The 22,324-nt window shown below is 37.6% G+C and overlaps 1 protein-coding gene across 15 annotated transcripts in view; it reads left to right on the top strand.

Annotated features, from left to right (window-relative positions):
• Positions 1 to 21,293, top strand: part of CADPS2 (calcium dependent secretion activator 2) — a 306,360-nt gene extending 285,067 nt beyond the window's left edge. For all 15 annotated transcript variants that reach the window (XM_031046299.2, XM_005146086.3, XM_005146087.3 and 12 more), the window contains 2 exons: positions 16,865 to 16,969; positions 20,326 to 21,293. In XM_031046299.2, the coding sequence (XP_030902159.1) occupies positions 16,865 to 16,969; positions 20,326 to 20,496 (276 nt within the window). In that variant the 3' untranslated portion in view covers positions 20,497 to 21,293. The remainder of the gene's footprint in view (positions 1 to 16,864; positions 16,970 to 20,325) is intronic.
• Positions 21,294 to 22,324: the final 1,031 nt, after the last annotated feature.

The following is a 22,324-nucleotide window of genomic DNA, read 5'->3' as shown; positions in this document are numbered from 1 at the left end:
TGCAGTCAAGGCCAATGCTTGTAGCTGTAAGAAAAGAAAAAGGATGGACATAATAAGTATTTCATGTATCAAGTATCTGTTTGTATCTTTATTTTTCTTTATATATGGTGCTATCACATTTCTACATCACATCACACTAGGAGGTATAAGCAATTGGACAGATTCAGATGAATGTAAATATGTAAGGTCATAGTGTGCAGGAATTTAAAGCAAAGGATAACTTAATTCTCCTGAGATTAATTCAGTTTTAGAACAGTATGATTTAGCAAGATTTTGACCATGATTTTTGGAAGGGTTTTTTAAGTGAGTGATGAAACAAAACCTAGGTACTGTTTATAAATTCAATTATATCAAGTAGTATTTCAGTAGAATTAAATACATTCACATTTTTATGTAAATATACTTCAAGTCACTCAGTTGGCTACAGTTGCATATCACAGTTGATTTCCCCTTAAAAACATGTTGTGTTTATATCAGATAAGAAATCAGCAGCCAAGCTGAACAGGAAAAGTGCATGTCTGTGCTTCAGACAGGGAAACACCTCATCCAGACTTAGCAAAAAAACCCCAGACCGTTCTATGTGCTAAAGGTGTTAGTTATAAATATAGACAATACCAAGCCTTGGATGCTATTTTAGATCCCAGAAAAGTATAACTACAAACTACTTATGCACAGATTTCACTTACTTGATTCAGAGCTGATATGCACTAACAGCTTTTACAGTGACCAAGAGAATGGAATGTCTATCGTATGAAGTAATATACATAACAAAGAAGATAATTTAAATTTAGGAATAGTATTGAAGCACTTACAAACATCCTCCAGTGGGTCATAGCATGTTAAGGCTAGAATTTGGAAAAATTTCTATCTACCTGAGAAGTCTGAAGCTAGAGAGAAGACAAAAAAATGTGCATTGTTTTATGGTGGTGCTTGATAAGCCTGGAAATGCACTGCCATGCAATACAAAATGTGAAAATCAGGAGAATTGAATTTAAGCTTGTGATAATGAATCGTTGCATATGAGAGAGGCTCAAGTCTCCAGGACTTTGAAAGAAGACTGGCCTGATAGTATTTTCTGTGTCACTTTTGAACTATTTAAATCCTATGCTTCAGGACCTCTGGTGGTTATGCAACAAAATCCAGGTGATTATTTTTTCCTTTCTTTCCTCTGAAAAACTTGGCTTCTGCATCCATTTCATTCTTATCTCTGCCAGACAAGGTATAGACAGCATGCAGAACACAGTATGGTTTGGTGCTCATGGTCACATTTGTCTCTCCCAGATCATTGTGCCATCTTGTTCTCAAAATCAGTTATCAGATTTGGAGTCATGAAGAGATTTTTCTTGGTCAGTTTGTCAGGACACTTAGGATTTTTTGTCTTCCGTTGCTGTCTGGGATATGGTCTTCCACAGACCTTAAAGAGCACTAGGAATGTTTTTGTAATGCATTAGACATGTGAATGATCTACAGTGATTCTTGAAGGCTTAATTTAATGAATGATTCATGTGATTCCTTCCAATCCCATACGCCACTGAGGTAAACTAAGACAGTGAAGTTACACCAGGACAAGTTTCTCTAATAAGCTCAAATAAAGCAAACTTTTCCACCATTAATGCTGCAGAGATTCAGATAGATTCGCTGTATAACAACTAAATCATGAAGACAGGCACTACAGTGTTTAAAAGCTGATTAAAAGTATCACCCATAGAAACTTTTTAAAGTTTAATCATTTAAACAAAGAACTCATTTTTTTTAATAATGTTTAGTAAAATGTTTTAGAAACAAATTTATACGTTTAGCCACTGTTTGAAAAATGCTTTCAGAAGAGGCTGTAGAAGTAGCAGTTGGTGAATGGGAAGAAATTAAGTATTGAGAATAGAGTTACACAAATACAGAATAAATTACATCATTACCAATTATTGTTAAGGTCTCTCTTATTTGTAAAGTTAATCTGCTCAATGGACTATGTAAAAACATTTGTGCAGCCTATCAAAGAACAGTGCCGATCACAGAATTAACAGGTGTAAAAATCATCCAACTATGAAATTTCCATAGAGTCTGGTTCTGCACTATCAAAATCAATGGGAGTTTTACCATTAGCCTTAATAAATGCAGTGCTGTGTCCATAACATGCCAGCTTATCATTACTGATTAGTCTTAGATTGTGTTTTTACCTGAATTTTTAAGATGAAACTGATAAGTTTTGAACTCCTCAGCATTTTAAATTACATTAGACTTATAAATTAAAAACTGTTTCCTTTAAAACAAAACTGGATTTGTTAACAAACCAGCTTAAAAAAAGATAATTAATTATGCATAAAGCACTGTTTAAAACATCAAAGCAATACTTACTTTCTGTAGTAATGTATATTTCCTAAGTGCCACTTTGTGTAGATTCTCACTTTCTTGTACCTGTTAATTGTACGGTGAAGTGTGGATATTGTCTGAACACAGAAAAAAAAATGGTTTCAAACATTTTTCCTTCAAAACCCTTCTTGGTTTATTTGCCATTAAGTACATTATCTTATAGTTTGTATTTCTGTTGGGTCTCTTGTGAAAAACTTTCACTGTATGATTCAGTTTTATTAAGACTATATATGCAGTGAAATTTTTAGCAATAATTGATTGCTGTTTTGAGAAATGAAGAATTGTTTGAGAGAACAGTTTTAACACATCAATGTTTAGCCACTGATACAACTTAAAGGTTTTCCAAGATTTTAGGCTTTAATTTCTGGGAAACCTCTACACAAGTGTACCATAAACATGTGATACAGTCAGAGTACGCATCCTGGAAAGGTTGGCATTGGCAGACAGGTCCCTTCGTTATTTTGTATAAGATGGCACCTGTTAGCAGATGTTGACTTTGGCCCTCATCACCCATCTTTTCTGGGTGTTAAACCAGTATGGTGTGACTGAGGAGTCCTGTTGACTTCACAGGGACTGCTCATATCCGAGAGCATCTTCAGGGTTCTGGCCTCATGCAGGGTAACAATTTCAACAAGCAGCGTAAGAAATGTTAATGGCAGGGAACTCATACAACTTTCTTTGAAGTGCAGTAAGACAGAACATCTTTGAGTAGTGTAAATGCTTAAACACTCCAGGTTTGTGTATCTGCTTTTGTATTTCAAAATTTCAGATGTAATGTGATGCTTTTTTTCTGTTGAAAAATGCTTGTGTTTTGTCTGGAATGTTAATTAAATGCTAGTAGTGTTCCCATATCACAACCATTATTTTCCGTTATGTAGCAAGGATGGACAATTTAAGTTCAATGATGTACTTGAGGTTATTTGAGGTAGTAATTATTCTCCAAAGATTACTATCAGCTACTTCATTCTGTGCCTAAACAGAGATAGAAATTATCCATCTGATTAATTTCTGTCATCATATCTGCAAGTACATTTTTAGCAAATGCTTTATTCAGTGCATCATTTCTATGACTTTTCTGACCTTTTACAAAAAAATGTGTTAAAAATATGCAAATGCTTCTCCTTGGCAAGTGAGTTAAATTTCAGCTGGTGTTACACAGCTAAGAGGAACACTTACTTAGATGTGAGTTTTCTGTAGTACCAACTCCTTGTACTGTCCATGTCTACCTCAAAGGCACCATTACTGTAGTATTTAGTATTCAACAATGTTTTTCTAGAAAACGTCAATTTTGGGTTTTTTTTCCCCTTATTCTCAAATTGCTTCCTGTCACATTATTTTTAATAAGTAATCTTCACTTTCATTGTTACGTGATTATTTGCAAGTGTGTGATTTGACAAAAGGTCTACTTGGTTAAAGGCCACATTTGAATCAAAAGCTGTGTTTGCATTAACCTCCGAGAAACGTGAGAGGACCATGCCTAATTACTTAAAAAGAGACTCAACAGAAATGGATTGTAGCTTGTTGATCTTCCTATTTCTTTGATAACTCAGAATAATCTTCAAGAAATATGTGGGCCTCTTTCTCAGATTCTTGAAATTTGATCACAGTGCAAAATTGTCCTTTGGCGCAAACCCAGAAATACACATCTTTGTATGATGCACCTGGACATATGTGGCAGGTCTGGTAGAATCAGCTAATTAACAACACAGGCTTAAACAGGCACCTCATCTGGCAGTGTAGTTAGTTGCCTGATGGTGCTCAGCAGGATTTGGTAGTGCTTTTTATTTTTCTATCCTAATGGTCTGCTGCCCACCTAATTTTGCCTTATTGTCAGCCACTACTTACCGCAGCTTGAGGCCCTCCCAGGAGGCTAAATTATTATCAAAGGATTAGGGAGATGTAGCCTTGCAGCTCTGACATTTCTGATTACTTGTCTATGCCAGAACACTAATTAGCTGTGACTAATTAAGAAAAATGTTCCTGCCATAGAAAACCATTTAAAAGAACTGAGAAGTAGAAAAGCAATTGAAAAGCTGAGCAGTGCTCAGATTTGCCGATGCTCTTTAGATTTTCACCAAAGTCTTCACGCACCTTTAATTATGTCTAATATTTTATAGGGAAAATAGCTCTTGATATGAGAACCACTCTGCAGTTTTCTCTTGATCTAAAGACATTCTTGTAATTTTAAAACAGTTTGTCATGCCTTTTTGGGTAAAAGAACTTTAGAGAAAGCTGTAGGCAGTATTACCAAATGTAGACTGAAAAAAGTCCACATTTGGCAACATGATAATTAAAAAAATATAACATGACCAATTATATGAATCTTCTGCAAGACGGAAGCAACATCTTGCAGATTTATTGTTCAAAGTCTTTTCAAAATTCACGGAATTATTCCTGATGTTTTCAAGTAGATTCACCTCACTTTTGGAGGTGGAAATCTCTATAAAAGAACAACAGTTCATTTGAAAATTATAAAATGTAACCTTCATCTGATTTCATACAGTACATAAGTTTGCTTTGATTTTTTTTTTCACCCTGGAATATGCTGAGAAAAGGAGTGCACACTCTTGGAGGGTGCTGATTATGCTGCTGTGAATCCAGCAAAGCTCAGTACTGTTGAAATCAATAGGACCACAACACACTTAAAGCAAAGCATGTGCTTCAGAGTTAGCTGCTTCAGAATCAGAATATTCAGCACTTTGTAAGCTCTTTTACACTGTAGCTGAGAGTGTTTTCTCTAAAGTAAACCATAAAACAATGGCTAGTTTCTTCTATGTTTTTGATATGATACATTTCCCCACTTCTTTATTTTTATGCCATTTTTAATTTGTGAATTTCCATCTTATTAGCTACCAAAAAGCCCAAAAAGATATAAAAAGGGTCTTCATCATCATCCAGTCTTCATTTAGTATTCATGGAATGGATGTCTGACACCTTTTTGACACTAATTCAATCATATTATTTAAATCTGCCCAGTGGGAGAATAAGAAACTACTAAAGAGATATTCTGCTGTCTTACTAAAAGAGCTTTCTGAGTCTAAAAGGGAAATAGAGAATTATTTTTCGGGGCACTAAATCTCATATCCTGATATTCAGAATCTGCTTATGCTGTCCTACTCCCTAATTTCCTTGACTTTTGTGAGAAGCTCACTTTTGGGGGGGGGGGGGGGGGGGGGAGGGGGGCAATGTACAAATTGCTATAAGAAGGCAATTTAAAATGCGCATCATGAATCAAAAGAGGGGAAAATGGGAAAAAAAGTAATCCCAAACTTAAGATTTTAAAGCCCATCTGATTTTTTTTCTGAGGGAACTTCAACAGTCAGGGTGGAACTACCAGGGAGTTTTGCTTGTTTGTTTGGGGAGGGGCTGTAACACTGGGAGCTTCCAGTACAGTTTCCCCATGGACCTTTCTGGTCTATACTGTTCATTCATTTATTTAACTTAGTTAAATGCATCTATCCATCACTCAGAGTATCCATTCACTAAAAACAATAACAATTCTATCAAATAAAAGAGAACTCCTTCCAACATCCAGGCACAATTTAGTCCTTTAACCTTTTTATCCTGCTAGGCACAAAGTAGCAACATCTCATTCCAGGCACTGTGGGTTTTTTGGTTTGGTTTTTTTTCTTATCGAGATGGCTTGAAATGCATCTAGCAGCTTAATGGAATCAATTGAGCGTGGGCAAGTATAAAAATATAAAATAGCACTGAAACTTTATATGAGTCTGTCAGTAAGTGTTAACTGTGGCTGCAGCTTTCACATTCTACACAGTCAAGAGAAATCAATAAGGATTGTACCATTTATATTGTCTTACCTAATGTTTGTTCACCAAGAAATGCCAGGCACAAGCACCATCTAGGGAATATTGATTTCTTGATGTACTGTAATTCACACACGTATAAACAGCAGAAGAACCTTGTGGCTTCTCAAACCTTACTTGTGGATTTGATATTTATACTTGTATTTCTTTTGGGTCAAGCTTAATTTAAAAAGGAAAATCAAGCAAAACTTATGTGTTCATAGATAGACACACAACTGCATTGTTGATCATATTGCAAGAAAAATAGTGCCAGGAAGCATAATAAACTAGTTTTAGTGTAATAAGTCTGAAATAACAAAAAGAGGTCACTATGTTGTAAATCAAAACAGTAGCAGGTGAGGATGGTGCAGAGTGCTCTGGCAAAGTCAGTGATTCATCAGTAGAAAGAGCTCCTTAACCTGTTTGATCCCAGGGAACTGAAGCTTTAGTGCTGATTTAAATGTGCAAAAGTGTTCATCTATATAGAGATGATTTCCTTTAAATAATATCAAGTGTTTTATGGTATGTTTTCTTAATTTACACCACACTTATAATCCTTTATAACACTGAAAATGTTTACAATCTGCAAGAAAAAAAGTACAAATAATGCATAGAAAAAAATTGGCTTCAAAAGAAAAGCAATACAGCTGTAAAATATGCTTCGCTGAAAGAGTGCTCATTGGCAATAGGGTCAGAGATGGAAAGGAGCAAACCAGGCACCTGCCCAATCCAGGGACATGTTCTCCAAAGAGATGAGGGGAGGAGAGAAGCAAGAGGGAGACAGGAGGCTGGACCTCTGCTCCACATTAATGCTGCTCAGTGTGGTGCCCAGTCAATGCTGTGTAGGAGAGGAGTGGCTCCACTGCTGTGTAACTCCCTATCAACCTCACAGCTGCATCCAGCCCTGTCATGTGCCACTGCAATAACAGACAAAGTAAACAGATGATGAGTCGAGATTGCTGAGGTAGAAAGAAATGAGCCTGTAAAAATTCACCCAGAGGAACCCAGGATGTTCTAAATGCTCTAATTAGAATACGTACTTGACCACATTCCACATGGAGCAGGAAGTCTAAGTAGAAGACTCTAAGGCAAGAATTACTAACATGAGTGTAAAAGCTACAACACAGACTTTGGCCCAACTTCAGCCCACCTCACTTTTGGTGTTCCTGGATGACTAGGCAAAGGCAGAGCTAGGTGTCTCAGTCACATACCTTACAGAATGAACTGAGACCTTTAATCCTACTGACATTACATATGCACTTAGGAACACTGTTCAGCATTTGTGCAGCTAAGCACATGTGTTTTAAAACTAGAGCGTGTTAGCATGAAGGAAGTGTTACAACAAGTAACAACTTGGTCGTTTTGCATTGTGTTCATTTGTTTATTTTGACAATCCAAGCTGGCTTTCGTTTTCAAGATCACTCAAGGGATGTTCCCCATTCTGTGCCTTGGAGGATGTTTGCCAATATACCCAAATTGCAACACAACACCCAGCGCAGCAAGACTGACAGTGTTTGCTCCAGAGATTTTTAGCACCAGAATAACCTATGGAAATAGTGTTCACAGATGCACTGCATATCCAGAGTGGAGTAGGGAAACTGTTTGTGCTGTTAGTCTCTCACAGTCAAGAGCATTATGTTAGTACCTAGTGTTTAAAATCAGAACAGCAACATTACATATGTGCAGATACAGAAGGAAGTTATGCATATCTAATTTTGCAGAATTCCATGTTCCGAGTGCATCTGCCATATGTGAAGAAGCCAGAAAAATATGAAGGTCACAAACATTATAAAATAGCATAAATATTGTAAATTGCTGTTTAGCAACCAAAATACAATTCAGGGAGAGATGAGTACTGTATATTTTGTGTTGAAAGTGTATATTTATGTTTAAATTGGCAACAGTTCCATAGCAACTAGCTAGCTTCTAATTATAAGCCTAAAATATGAAAAAATTACTTTCATCCTAAAAGGTAAGCTTTTCATATGTTAGATTTAATTTGCTCTTTCAGAATGGTATCCTTCTTGCTTAGGAGTTCCAAAGATGCTTAATATGCTTTGAAATGAGCCTGTTTCTCTCTTTTCTTCTCATTGCTTATTTCTGAAAATCAGCCTGCCTAAGTTAGCTTCCTTGTATTACCAAAATATCCCATCCAACAGCTGTTCACTGATTGGTTGTCATCAGTCCTGCTAAACCAGGTCTATCTGTCAGGTTTGGGTTCCTCTTTCTCTTGAGCTCCTCTCCTGTTTGCTTTGGGAATGGCAATCCTTCATTCAAATAAGAAGGGAAGAGACTGACTAGAGACTAAAGTGTTTGTTTCAATTAGTCATTCTTCAGAAAAACAAAAAGTTTTTTGAGCTCTCTGAGAGGTTCATTGGAGTAATGGCATGAAAAAAGGCTGAAGTTGTTTACAGTGTTTACAAATATATAAAGGGTGGGTGTCAGGATGATGGAGCTAGGCTTTTTTTCAGTGATATCCAGTGGTAGGACATGGGGCAATGGGTGTAAACTGGAACATAGGAGGTTCCACGTTAACATCAGGAAGAACTTCTTTACTGTAAGAGTGACAGAGCACTGGAACAGGTTGCCCAGAGAGGTTGTGGAGTCTCCTACGTTGGAGATATTCAAGGCCCGCCTGGACAAGTTCCTGTGTGATGTATTCTAGGTTACCCTGCTCTTGCAGGGGGATTGGACTAGATGATCTTTTGAGGTCCCTTCCAACCCTTGGGATTCTGTGATTCTGTGATTCTGTGAAGGAAACTAAACAAAGAGTCCTGCTGGAAGGAAAAAGCCTTCCTTGGCCAAGCAAGGCTGCAAGAAGCAAGTTACTGCATCAGCTGCAATCACACACACACCCCCCCAAAAAAGTTAGGGTGAAGAAAAAAAAAGTAAATAAATGGCTTATACTCAAGCAGTTCATAATTCGAAATGACCAAGCTAAAGAAATCTTGGTCCTGATCCCTTTATCAGAAGAAGTATGAGTGTTAAAGCAGACGGTAGTATGTGGGGGGTTTTCTCACTTCTCCTTTCCTGGTACGCATAGTTGTAATTTAGGCTGCAAACATTTTTCCACATTTCCAAGCCAGAGTTCAAAATTTGGCTTAGCATTTCAAGCCTAGAGGAGGAAGCAAAACATGGAAGCTGAATAAAAGTCTGAAACATTTCCAGGAAGATGCCTTGATAGGTGATCCTTAACATGGGGAGTGTAAGACACTGGTGGGATGGAAGAGGTGTGTATCAGGGGTTTTGTGCACAGTAGAAGCACATGCGGGAGCATGGGGCTTGGGAGGGTTACAGTAGATGCAGCAACAGGGGGACTTTTGGACATGTCCTTGAATGTGACTGTAGGAAGGAACTGCAGTGAAATAGGGAGCAGAAATAAATAGGCTTTTTTCATATGACATTTCATATTTATAAGGAAGAAATTCTTTACTGTTAGGGTGGTGAGGTACTGGAATGGGTTGCCCAGGGAGGTTGTGAATGCTCCATCCCTGGCAGTGTTCAAGACCAGGTTGGATGAAGCCTTGGGTGATATGGTTTAGTGTGAGGTGTCCCTGCCCATGGCAGGGGGGTTGGAACTACATGATCTTGAGGTCCTTTCCAATCCTATTCTATTCTATTCTATGATTCTATGATTTGCATTTTCCAAGTCAAAAACTTTCAAACATCTGATTTTTGGTGTAGGAAAGAGGCTTCATTTGTTTGTAATGCCCACTAAACATGGCTCCAATAAGGCTAACTCCTTGGATTTTCCCCTCATGCTTAGTTCACAGAATCACAGAATCCCAAGGGTTGGAAGGGATGTCAACTTAAACTTTAGTTTAATCTTCCTTTCTTTCACTTTTTCTGAAATGAAAATTTCTAAGGAAAGAAAAAAAGAAAGTAAAAAAGAATAGAAAAGGAGTAAATATATTGGCATCATGGTGACCCACAAAACGACTAGTATTGTCCTTGAAGTTTCTGAATATTTAAGAAAATGCAAAAGAAAGACCCCTCCCCCCCCCAGCCTTCTAGGTCTGATGTCTGAATATTAAAAGATATATACTATCATTGAATGAAAGCTATATTACATTGAAATACCCCTTCAGTTTCAATATTTGTACTTAATGTATTTTATATGTTTTAAATAACAATAAAAGTAATGTGTCCTGACACAGCAAATATACAGAAAGCAAACATGTGGGTGAAGTAGTGCTCTATCAGTGCCCATAAAATGAAGATGCAATTCCAACTCTCAGAACAGTCATAATGTCAGCCTTTTCCACTGTTTTCATTTTGCTATGAAATTTCTGCCACATATTATTTTTCCTCTGGTCATAGCAGTGCTTTGAATCAATAGCAAAGAATTTTTCATGTTTCAGGGAGAGAAATAACGCAAACTTCTTTGCTGTCCTAAACAGAAAGATTGCTCTCTACCTTGCCAAAAACTGAACAGGCAGAAGCATTAATGTAGCCGCAAGAGTAGCTACAAGTGTACTTGACAATTTTATTGTACTTGGAGATGGTGTAGGTTCTGTTTCTACAGTCGGAGGCCAGCTAACTGACCATTTCTGCCAACTGAATCTTACTGTCTCTGCTGTAGAAGCACATCTCAATACCATGAAATTCTCTTTTGAATCAGAAAAAATAACGTTCACACATACCAAAAAAAAACCAAACTATAATTGTCTTTGCATGGACTTTCCATGAAGGCAAAATTCTGTATTTTGGTGACACACTTTTTTCAGGGATGGCACTGTGAACATGGGTGCTCAGAGTCAAACCTAGCTCAACAGTTTATGTTGTGGCACTGTGAGGCTATGTATAATGAGAAAATACATCCTTGTCGGGTTGGATAATATGTTGCAGAAGGACAGTGGCTGTCACTGTGAAGCCATGTGGGGCTGATTGATAGTAGGATAGGAAACATGTTGCACGAGAGCTTTTTCTTCTCTCAGGTTTCCCCAGCTTCTGTTCCTTCCTTTTGCTGGTCACTCCAAGTTATTCTCATTGGAAATGTGACTGGAGGTGTCTCACAGACTGCTGCATGCCTATGACCAGTGCAATCTAGAAAAGTCACTAAGGAGATAGTTTGTTCCTCTCAGGGGAGTGAAAAAACATGAGAGAGTGGTGGGAGAGTGCTATGAGGGTGGTGAGGTACTGGAATAGGTTGCCCAGGAAAGTTGTGAATGCTCCATCCCTGGCAGTGTTCAAGGCCAGGTTGGATGAAGCCTTGGGTGATATGGTTTAGTGTGAGGTGCTCCTGCCCATGGCAGGGGGGTTGGAACTACATGATCTTGAGGTCCTTTCCAATCCTAACTATTCTATGATTCTATGTCACTAGTCAACAAGTTCAGTTCTCCCTCCATTAGAATAAATTGATATATTAACCATAAGTTCATAAATTGCCCATGTCAGAAATCATAACTGATGGGCTAAGAATAGAGTACAGATAAAATTTCCACATGTTGATACATTTAATTTTCTGCTTATGTCTGCTTAATAGTTTCCTCAGCCTTCAAAGATTTCTCAGGCTTAATCAAAAGGCTACCTAAGTCTGAGAGGAAAACATAAACTTCTTATGCAAATTTTTTGCCTTTAATTTGCAAATAAATATTTTTTATTTCTAAAAAAAAAAAAAATATGAAGGTATCTTGAATGTTAATTGCTTCTTCTGACTTAATTTCTTGTGTTGGTGTTCCTGTGTGTACATAACCTTCTGATGTGTCATGGTGGCCCACAGGCTGAGAAATCCTTCCCCAGGTGTGTTTGGGTTTTTTAAAATGTGACCAGGGCTTTCCAGCCTTCAGAAGAGGTTATGAACTCATCACTGCTCAGGTAAAAATCCTCCTTTAATTGGGTAATGACAATACCTAAACTTCAAAATACAGCTATAACTTGTAAACCTCAGAGTGATTTCAAAAATGCTACAAATAACACCTGTTTCCCTCATTGTCAACAACATTCAACAAAGCAAGTCAGCAGGATTATTCACATTTTACAAAGATGGAAATAAATTATAAAACTTAAAACAGGAACTTTTTTTCTAATTTTTGCTGTTTGTTTTTTTAAGTAATAACTTATTTATTCTGTCATCATTTAACATGGTTTTTAAATGGTCTCAAACTTCCTTGGCACACTAATAGTGCCTGCTATCAAAATCTTGAAGCAATAATAAAAACTAAGCATTTTAGCTCTTAATATTTAACATGCTTATATCATTTCTTATGCATTTTAGCTTATGCTGCCTTTGATGTACAATCTCCTCAGTGAGAAAATACTTTTTGTTATTGTTCCCGGTAGGAAAAGTAGAGCTGGAGGAAGTAAAAACTTCCCATTGTTGTCTGAGTGACTCAATTCCTGATCAATAATGCAATAAAGGCTTCTGTAGGCAGATAAAACACGGTTCATAGAAAAGCTGCCATATCCAGCAGAAAAAGCATTTTGACAGTGCCCATTTATCAAGAGCAGGCAAGATATAGAAACTCGACGGGGTCTTGTGTTTCAGGCGTTAAAGATACCAGCCCTAGAAGGACTAAAGCATTGTGTATTAGTATGTATTGAGCCTCCTTCCAGGTGGCAAACAGCTGCACCTTTTTATAAAACTTCTAAAATAAGTCTGAAGTGCTTGCTTTCAGCCAATAAGTGTTATATTTAATTGAACTGTTCTGAGAATGTTATAGCTCAGGCACCCAGAAAGATGGTGAATATTTAATATATTTGTTTTGTATTTCCACCAGTCTACAGAATAATGAAATTCCTTAACTACTTCTCTTTAACTTGCCTGAAGAAAGCACGGTATGTTGCTAAATCGCTTTTCACTGGCCCTGCCGAGAAACAACTTTAATCCTTGTTAGAAAATTGCAGAGTCTGGGCCTGACAAAGAGCTCATGCCTGGTGCATTGTGAGCGCTGGGAGCGGGGCGAGGGGAGCCCTTTATAGCTGCGTGCCTCCAGCCCGCCTTAGCTGGACTATTTAGGCGAGGAGGTTTGTCAATTCCTCCCGACAATGGAGAGAGTTTTTCAGTGCCTGTAGCCGCGCTGAGCCCCGTTGGGGATCAATGCTGGCCATTCAAGCTGCACCTTCTTTCATTGCTTTGGTTTGTTAATTTAAGACTAAAGGTCCGCTGAGGGGGTTTAGGGTGTTTAAGAAAGCTGATGAACTGTTTAAGAAAGCTGATGAACTGAGAGCGTTTATAGCCCTGGTGTGGCAACTATGGGCACTGAGGGAGCCGTGTCCTTGTTGACCCTCTTGTTATTAAAAATGCACAAGTGCTGCGCTTCTCAATATTTCAACACTCTTTCATTGTCAATACCACCTTCTGAGCCCTTCAGCTGGTTGCTTGCTCTAAAGATCTTCTTAGATTGGGTTTGAAAACTTCACCTTAAACACTAGATTAGACTGATGTTCTGTTTTCCGTGCTCCTGTTGATTTGTTGAACCTTCCCAGGGCTGGAAAGCAAGTAGCAGCTTGATGGGGAGATGGGCTGCTAATATGATTTACCAGTCTACAGTCATGCACAATAAGTGTGAATAAATACAGGGGTCTCACAGAGTCAACCCTAGCCTTTCCTTTTCTCTTATTTTTTACTTTAAAAGAGGTATCTCAGGAAAATGAAGTGAGTAATGCATGCCCTTACAGGAGTCGGATGAGCTATGAATAAGAAGGTGGGGGGGAAAGGGAGGCAAACGTATTTTTGTTAAAGTGGTTGGCTGCTGTTATGTGCTGATGTGAAAAGGATATATAATAAACACTTACTGCTTTATTCTTGCATAGGTGACAGCAAAGAATATGGCACTAATACCATATAACTGACATCTGCAAGAATCACATTGTCCTTTCAGTGCTATTGTTACTAGCAGGAAAATTACTTTTTCTTAAAACGAGTTACAAGGATTTTTTTTATTACTATTATTTAAAATCTATGTAATCTCACAACCATTATCTAATTGATGAAGTTTTTGAGTTTGCTGTAGATTCCCGTAAGTCAAACTAGATGTAACCCTGCCTCTGTAACATGCTCATGGTTGTCAAAATGTGTGGCCTTGGATTCCAGCTCTGAGAGGCATTTGCAGTGCTGTGCACTTCAGCAGGCTCCAAAAGAAGCAATAGGGAAATACTTATTTTTTTATGAAGTCCAGCAGATTTATGTTTGTGAAGCTTCAGCCTATACTTAAATGCTCAAAAAATTGGTGGGCAGAAGGGAAATGGTGACCAGGAATCCTATCCACAAGTACCTCCTCTAGGACTCTAAAAATATACTGGATGTAATTTTTATTAAAAATAATCTGACAATCCAAAACAAGAATACATCTTTTTTCTAAAACAACAGCAGTTGTATGCTTTCTGTATAAGGTATGTTGACAGAGAAGCAAGTACCATAGTATCATTTCAAATTCACCAAATTAAACATTTCAACTGACAGTTAACATATCAAAACTAGTCAGGAAAACATATTGTTTTCATTCACAGATTTGAGTAGCAAAAGTAATTCCCTCCAATTTCTTAGCTTTGTTTTCAGTGAGCCTTAACCATATCACAGGTACGTATGAAGAGTCCCAAATTTTACTGCACCCATCTTAATTAAGTTATCTGGCTAGGCTTTAAAATATATGTTTTCACAGAAAATGGGGGCTGGGACGATTCTTAGTGGTCTGGCACCATTCAGTGGTGTTACGTAGGGAAACCTATCACAGGATTCTTGATCCTGTCTGTAGTTTGTTTGAGTGAGCAAGTTTAAGCCCTTTCTGCTTGATACAAACCAAATACATTGTTGATATGTTATTAGATTTTATTTTTTTTTGTGGAAGGATATCAGTTTTGAGAAAACTCCACTAAAATCGTTCTCTCTACCATGATTTTATTAAAAGTTTAACAACTGTAGAGTCTGAATGATAACAGAATAATTGGGCTCATCTTATTGCAAATAACAATAGGTATTCTGGGTAGAATGCTTGGCATATGTATTTTTCTGTTTATGAGACCAATGAAGTTCTCTGAGTGAATAAGTTCAACTGCATTTTATTTTCTAGCCATCTGTACACATACAACACCTGTCATATAGTTTACAGCACTTAGTAACAACTCCATTACATTAAAATATTTTACAGATACTTAAAAGGAAATCAAAACCAGCATGTATGTTTGGGGTGAAATAATGCGAATAGCATAAGAATGTTATTAATTGATTAAAAAAAAAACAACAGTATTTTATTGAAACCAAACCAGTCACCCATTTTATTGCATAAATCTAACTACTTTATTAAATGTAAAGTTATCTGCATATTGCGTGATGTGTTTGATCACTTCTGTAAAACGGTAAATTATTAGGGGAAATTAAAAAGTGTGAAAGCAATTTATTTCCAATGGTTCATAATTGAAATATATTTTAACACATTAAAAAAATAAATTAAAGCTATTATTATATGAAAATTCTTTTTCAAACTTACCTTAAAACTGATAGTTACAATGAGATGATACTGTTTCCTGTAATGAACAAATATATATTACTTACATATTTTTGCTGTCTGTCTTTAAAGCCTTTTCCAAAGAGCTTACATTTTGATGAAAGAATTCTGTCTTTTGTTGCATGCAGTAGCCGGTACCTTGCCTTCATTTTTTCAATATATATTTTATTTGGTGATGTAGAGGTGGCTAATGAGACATGTTAGGTCCTTCTTTTTAATTATTTCATGATGTGTACCATGGCCCACATGCTGCATTTTAAAATATGTACACGGTTTCCTCTCTTTGCATATCTGTGTATTTTGTAAAGACATGGGAAATTACATTAGAAAAGAATGTAAGCCTCTCCCTGTGGGGAAAGACTAAAACAGAGCTGTGACACAAACTCTTTTAATCTCTCACTGCTAAAATTAATAAAAAAATCCCTTCCTTTTTACAGTTTGACTAAATGGCATCTGGCTGGTATTCTACAGGAGGGGGAGAAAAACTGCTACACCTATGTTTAGTAAAATCTCTTTTAATCCGGTTACTGTGAAAGAACTATTATAGTAGCTATTTGGATCTGAACATTTTTTTACAGTAATGTAGACACCAACAGCAGAGAACTCATTCTTACCCCATCCATTTGTGAAGCTTTGAGTGAAAACATACCCATGCCTAAGACATAAAAAGGAAATAAGGTAGACTATAATTATAATTAGTAATTAACATAAAACCTTAATGTGGTTATCTTGGGAGGGGTGGTGTTTTGATCATACTTAAATACAACTTCCATGGATTTCTGATATTTTACTTAATAAAGAAGAAAGCAAGACAGATTCCATATTCTCTGTTTGATGCTGTTTGCCTGTTTGGATTAGAAAAACTAGGTATTGTAAATTTCCTCCCAGGATACCCTACCTGTTTTTTCCCTTGCTGCTTTAGCTGTCAATTCTCTCATGTAATTGTGTATTTAATATCTGTCCTTCCTGACAAATAGCAAAGTGCATAATGCTGTTTTGCTTGAAAATGTTGTAACTGAAAGATAAAATGGCAGTTGCTAATTCCTGTAAAGAACAGTCTAGGTCAAGTTATTTGATTTTCTACTGACCCATACAATTCTCTGAACAGGAAATTATATCATTGTTGACTTCAAGTGCTGATCTGTGATCATTTCAAAGTGTTTCATTACCTCTCATTACCAAATCTGTTAAATGAATACTACAGGGTTGTTTGGTGGCATTTTGTTTTTTTTTTATCCTTCTTTTCAGCAATGGTACAGCAACTCCATGAAAGTCATTTGCATGTGGTTGGCTGACAGATTAGACGTTCAGCTTCACATCTACCAGCTGAAGACTCTCATCAAGATAGTGAAGGTAAATAAAATGTGTTTGTATTAGACTGCAAAGAGAGAAAAATGATAAAGTATTAACATGGATAATTATAGATCACCCTAAAATTAAAAAAAAAATGTGGACAAAAGGTGTGAACTTACATAATTTTAAGCTGACATTGTTTGGTTTGATTTTATTTTTTTCCCACAATTGTAGCAAATTTCAGAAGAAAAACAAACTATTAAAACCTTTGATGTTAATTACACATGCAGTTGTAATTGTCATCCATTCTGAACTCAGTGACAATTAAGATTGTTCCAACGAATTTTAACAGATTGCTGCTAGCTGTTTAGCAATGCTGGATGGTATTCCTAATAAATTAGTGTTTGTCATAGTACTGATTTTTTTTGTTGCTGTTTTACCTTAGTAATCCTGATAGTGTTCTTTGTCCATTTTTCCCTCTTCTCCAAAAAAAAAAAACATTTTCTCTTTTATCCACATGATTACTAGTTTAATTGGAAAATTATATTCATTATATTAGATAACATTTTCTAATTTTGCATACTCTGGGATAAGTATCAATAGAAATACCTGTCCCTTCAGTCCAATCCTCAGATATTTACACTGGCCATTGTCAAGTGCTTCCAAGCAAAGTGTAAAATACCTTGCAATAGGCAATTATGGGCTTCCTCCTAACTCCCTTTCAGATCTTAGTTAATACCCTCAGGGAAGAGACAGAAAGCCATTTCAGATTTTTTTTTCTTTTTAATTCTGTCTTGTTTAACTCTGAACATTCTTTTATCTGCATTAATGTGGACTAAGAAGCACCTGTTGTCAATCATGACCTTGATTTGTTCAAAATATTTTCTCATGAAGTTCATGCAAGACTGTAAAGTCAGAAGCATTTTAATGCATGGACACCAGAATTGCAACTGCAACTTTCAGGATTCACTAGCTAAAAGGGATAAATAAAGAGTCATAGTAGCAATGGCATCATGGCTCCCTGAACCATCCAAGCTTAGCTTTGATATTTTTTACTTTAACTGATCTCTCTGGGAACAAAGAACAGGATTTGGCTCTTCATCATGTGCCAAAATGGCAAAAGCAGTTTGCTGTTTGTAGCTGAACTGGATGGCTTTTGTGAAATGTTGAAAGCTCTTCTCAAGTGAAGGTAGTTATCATCATGTGGAGATGGGGAGAAAAGGTGTTACACGATCTGAACCCTGTGCCTAGTGAGATCTAAGAATGGGCAGGCTAAATTGTACCAGTTAAATATCGCCTGGGCGACTAAAAGAGGCTCTTACAAAACTGAACTCCAGGTGAATGAACAGCACCGTCAACCAGTCTCTCCTCTGTGCGCTGAATAGCCTTGCTCAAAAGAAGTAAGTGCCCAAGGGTGATGGGAACACACTAGTTATGGCAGCAGCCTTTCTGTGCCTGTGTACCTCTTTTGCTTTGCACATAAATTTCAGATATGTTATTCCATGGCACCTTCTGTGAACACAGAGAACTGGAGAAGATGGTGTCAATCATAGAGGTTCTGATCAATGTACTGCAAGACAGAGAACCTTTCCCACCTGTGTTTTGATGGGTGAAGAAGAAAGAACTGATAAAACAGGACCAGGGTTCAGAAATAGTGGCTCAAGTAAATATCACAAGGAGCTTTCATTGCTGGAGCCCAGCTGGGTAAAGGCAAGTGGGGAGGCATAGTTCCTCAAAACTCTAGAGTGAAGTTTTCTAGAGCTTTTGGAAAAACTGTGAGGCTGTGCTGTCCCTGTCATCTCCTCAAAATATGTTTAAGGGACATTGGATAAGTAAGAAATAGATTATTCTTTTATGTTTTGATTCAGCAAAGGTAGTGGCATTATTAAGAATGACCAGAAGCAGCAGCTTTGTTCCCATTAAAACGTTATGATGGCATGAAAGTATCATTAGATGTCTGACACACATGCAGACGGATGTGAATAAAAAGTGGTCAAGGACCAAAAGGAAACTTAGGTAGAGATGAAAAAGTTTGGAAGTGAACATTACTGTCCTGCAGAAGTATGTCAAGAGAAGAGCAATGACAACCCTCAGAGCACTGGTCTGAGAATGAGAGGAATACAGTGTAAAACTGAAAGAAATTGCTGCAGGATCCATTAACAGCATAAAAGCAAATTGAATGCACAGTGTTACAAAAAGGGAATGCAATGGTGACACTTGAAAAAGATCAGGCAGGGTACTTACAGGAGTGTGTGAGCAAACGTAAGCTGCATCCATTGACTCTGAAGTCAACCTATGAAAGTCAAATAAATCTTGGTTGCAGTGATTCAAACAAGGTTTAAATAATCATCACAGAGAGTGGCAGAAAAAAAATCTCCCAGCTCAACATTACCCACTTTGAGGGGTATCTTTTGCAGTTCTCTGAAGTATCAAGTGAAACAAGACCATCTCTTTTTCCTTTCTCTTAAGGCTTGTGCTTGGTCTCCGCTGGCAGAGGAATGGGCCTCATGGCCCTTAATTATCTTTCATTTTCTTTTTCCCATATCCTCTTCCATAAACATTGGGAACTCACAGTAGCAGCATACACAAAGTAAGAAATTAGCCACACCAACTTGTCCTTCATAAGCCTGACTTCTTAAGTCTAACTTCAGGAAAGATTATTTCAAATGCATTACAACTTAAAGAAGATAGATGATTTTCCATATGCTCTCTTGAACATCAGTGAAAAAAACAACTCCACTCGGGATTCTTGCTTGATAGAATGTCAAAGAAGAAAGTCCTGTCTGCGGGTTCATAGGAAGGCTGGATACCAGGGAAACAAAACTTTCCCAAGTGATAGAAAAAAAAAAGATGTAGATGCAAGTCAAAATGTAGATGACTTGGAATGTAAATCAACTGACTGAAGAAGTCACCTGAGAAATTTTTGCATTATGCAGAATATAGATCGAAATCTAAAATCTGTTTAATTTTTCCACATTTGCTATATATACCTAAAGACAAATGTAGACAAAATTATTTTATGGGAAAAGAGTCAGGCATTTAGATTTGTGTGAAATGACAGAAGTACCTGCAGCTAAATTCACATTTCAATATGCAGCTAGAAAATTCTTTGTTTTCTAATTGAATGAATAAGACAAATGGAAGTTACTGAGAAATCAACATACAGTTACATAAACATAGTACAAAACACAGTCTCCTGAAGGAGTGAGGTTCCAACTGTAGCTTGTAGACTCTCTAGAGTTTATACAAATCTCAGCCCAGAAACTAAGACAGCAAATCTTTAGCAGACCATAGATGATAGGCCCCTAACTGCAGAAGGAATGAAGCTGTCCCACTGGCATACTAGAATGTCCAAGTGGTCAGTGGACTGCTCAGACTTGTTCAAGTCCATTCAGGGTGTTTTATTTTTGCCACAGAAAACCTACCGAGACTTCAGGTTGCAAGGTGTGCTGGAGGGAACGCTGAACAGTAAAACCTATGATACCATTCACAGCCGCCTGACCGTAGAGGAGGCCACGGTCTCAGTCACTGATGGAGGAGGACTTCAGGGCATTACTATGAAAGACAGTGACGAGGAGGAAGGATGATGTTATTTCACCAAGCATTTGGAGTTTGGGGTGGTGGCCTGAGGGTGGGGGTTATCTTTGGCTTGGGGTATTTTTGGTAACTTGTCCTTGTAGTTGCTTTTATAGTTTTGCCTTATGATAGAGGTGCAGCAATGTAATTTGCTCCATTTTTTAAAAATAAAAGTAAGATTATCAGAGGAAAAGTGCCAAGGACTTTTTGAGAACAATGGTTGTAGCATATTTTAATGTATAGCTTTGCTTAGGTCTGCAAAAACACTGGCATGGGGTTTGAGTTCCACTTGTGATTATGATTCTTTCCCTTTTGTTTGTTACCATTTGTTCTTGTATCTCCATCAGATATTGATGTCCTGTGCAGAAAATAAAATGTGTGCCTCACTTAAAATACAGCTATACAGGAAATCATTCTTGGAATAAGTCAGTGCCCTAGGTAAAAAAAAAAAAAAATAGTGTATTTTCAGGATTACATTTTGTTTACCTTTTTTGTGCTTAATTTTACATTATTATGTGATGTGCATTAAAAATTTTAATTCTGGTTCTTTGTATTTTGAGGTTGATATATATGTAATAGGACTTCAAGGACAGTCAAACATACAAACTACTTAGGAGTGGTTTTGTGTTTGTTCATTTGCAAGTTTAAAGATATCTCATCATGTTGGATGTCAGTAAGCTTGCCATCAATGTTTCTATTTCTGTGAAAAATTTCAGGCAATAAGAACACATTTTATTGTGACCACTTCTGTATCCACCTGTTTGTATAGAATTCTGCAATTAAAAGATGTTTTCAATATTTCAAACCATTTGAACTGCTGTATGATTCCTCATGGGAATTTTAAGATTATTATACTTAGTTTATATAGTGATTTATAGTGAATATATTGATTTTATAGAGCAGTTCTATAGCATTTATCCAAGGACACGATGCCTTGATAAAGAGGAAAAGCAATCAAAAACCCCTCACTGGCAGATGAACAGACAGTGCCTGCTGTCCATTTTTCTATGCCCTCAGTATGAGCTGGAGAGAATTCCTTTTCATTAGTCAAAATTCACACAACTTATGAAGAATACTGGGAGGGAGAATGGGGTTCGGGGGGGGGGGGGGCGGGGGAAGGACAGTTTTTGGGGGTTTTTTGCAGGGATGTGACTTAATTCCTGGGTTTGTGTAGACAAAAAGAACACACATGATACCCAAAAACATAAGGAAAGTTGCTGAAGTCCTTGTTGAGCCACCATGTTCTACTTGAAGGGCTTTGCTGGTGAATTGCTGAGGATTCATGAAGTTTCCCCACAAGAACACACCACAGGACTTCAGAGGCCTGCCACAAGAATGCAGGGCTGCTGCAGGAGCCAAGAATGAGAGTTGCAAGGAAGTTGTTGAAGTTGTGTTTCGACACCTTTGGAAGCTCAGTCAAGCAGGGAAGGGCAAATTTCCCCTCTTCCCAGCCGCGTGGAGAGAAATGCAAAGTGGCATTTTTTTCCTGTGGCAAACTGGCTTCTTTATGAGACTTGAGGTGACTTCAGTGAAAAGGAAGAAAGCAGAGCTGGTGAGGAAGACCATTCTTAGCTCTTCGTGCTCTCCCAGAGGTGCCTGGGGAGGCTGGAGGGCAGGGGTGCTGGCGTGCCCTGCCCCAGGATGCGTGTGGCTGCAATGCAGTGAGGAATGTGGGGAGCAGCAGGGCTGCTGTGGGGCAGGGCAGAGGAGAGGCAGGCAGGGTGTGCACAGCACGCTCCCCTCTGTCACTGTGCGCTCCGGTTACCAGCTCTGCTGGTTGGAGCAGGGACAGGGAACCTCAGCTGAATTTTTCACCATTCCAGGCTCCCAGGTGGGTTT

Source organism: Melopsittacus undulatus, chromosome 5 (assembly GCF_012275295.1).
Source record: "Melopsittacus undulatus isolate bMelUnd1 chromosome 5, bMelUnd1.mat.Z, whole genome shotgun sequence".
In the NCBI taxonomy this organism is placed as follows: Eukaryota; Metazoa; Chordata; class Aves; order Psittaciformes; family Psittaculidae; genus Melopsittacus; species Melopsittacus undulatus.
The sequence above is the reverse complement of the archived record's forward strand: the minus strand, read 5'-3'. Positions and strand labels throughout refer to the sequence as shown.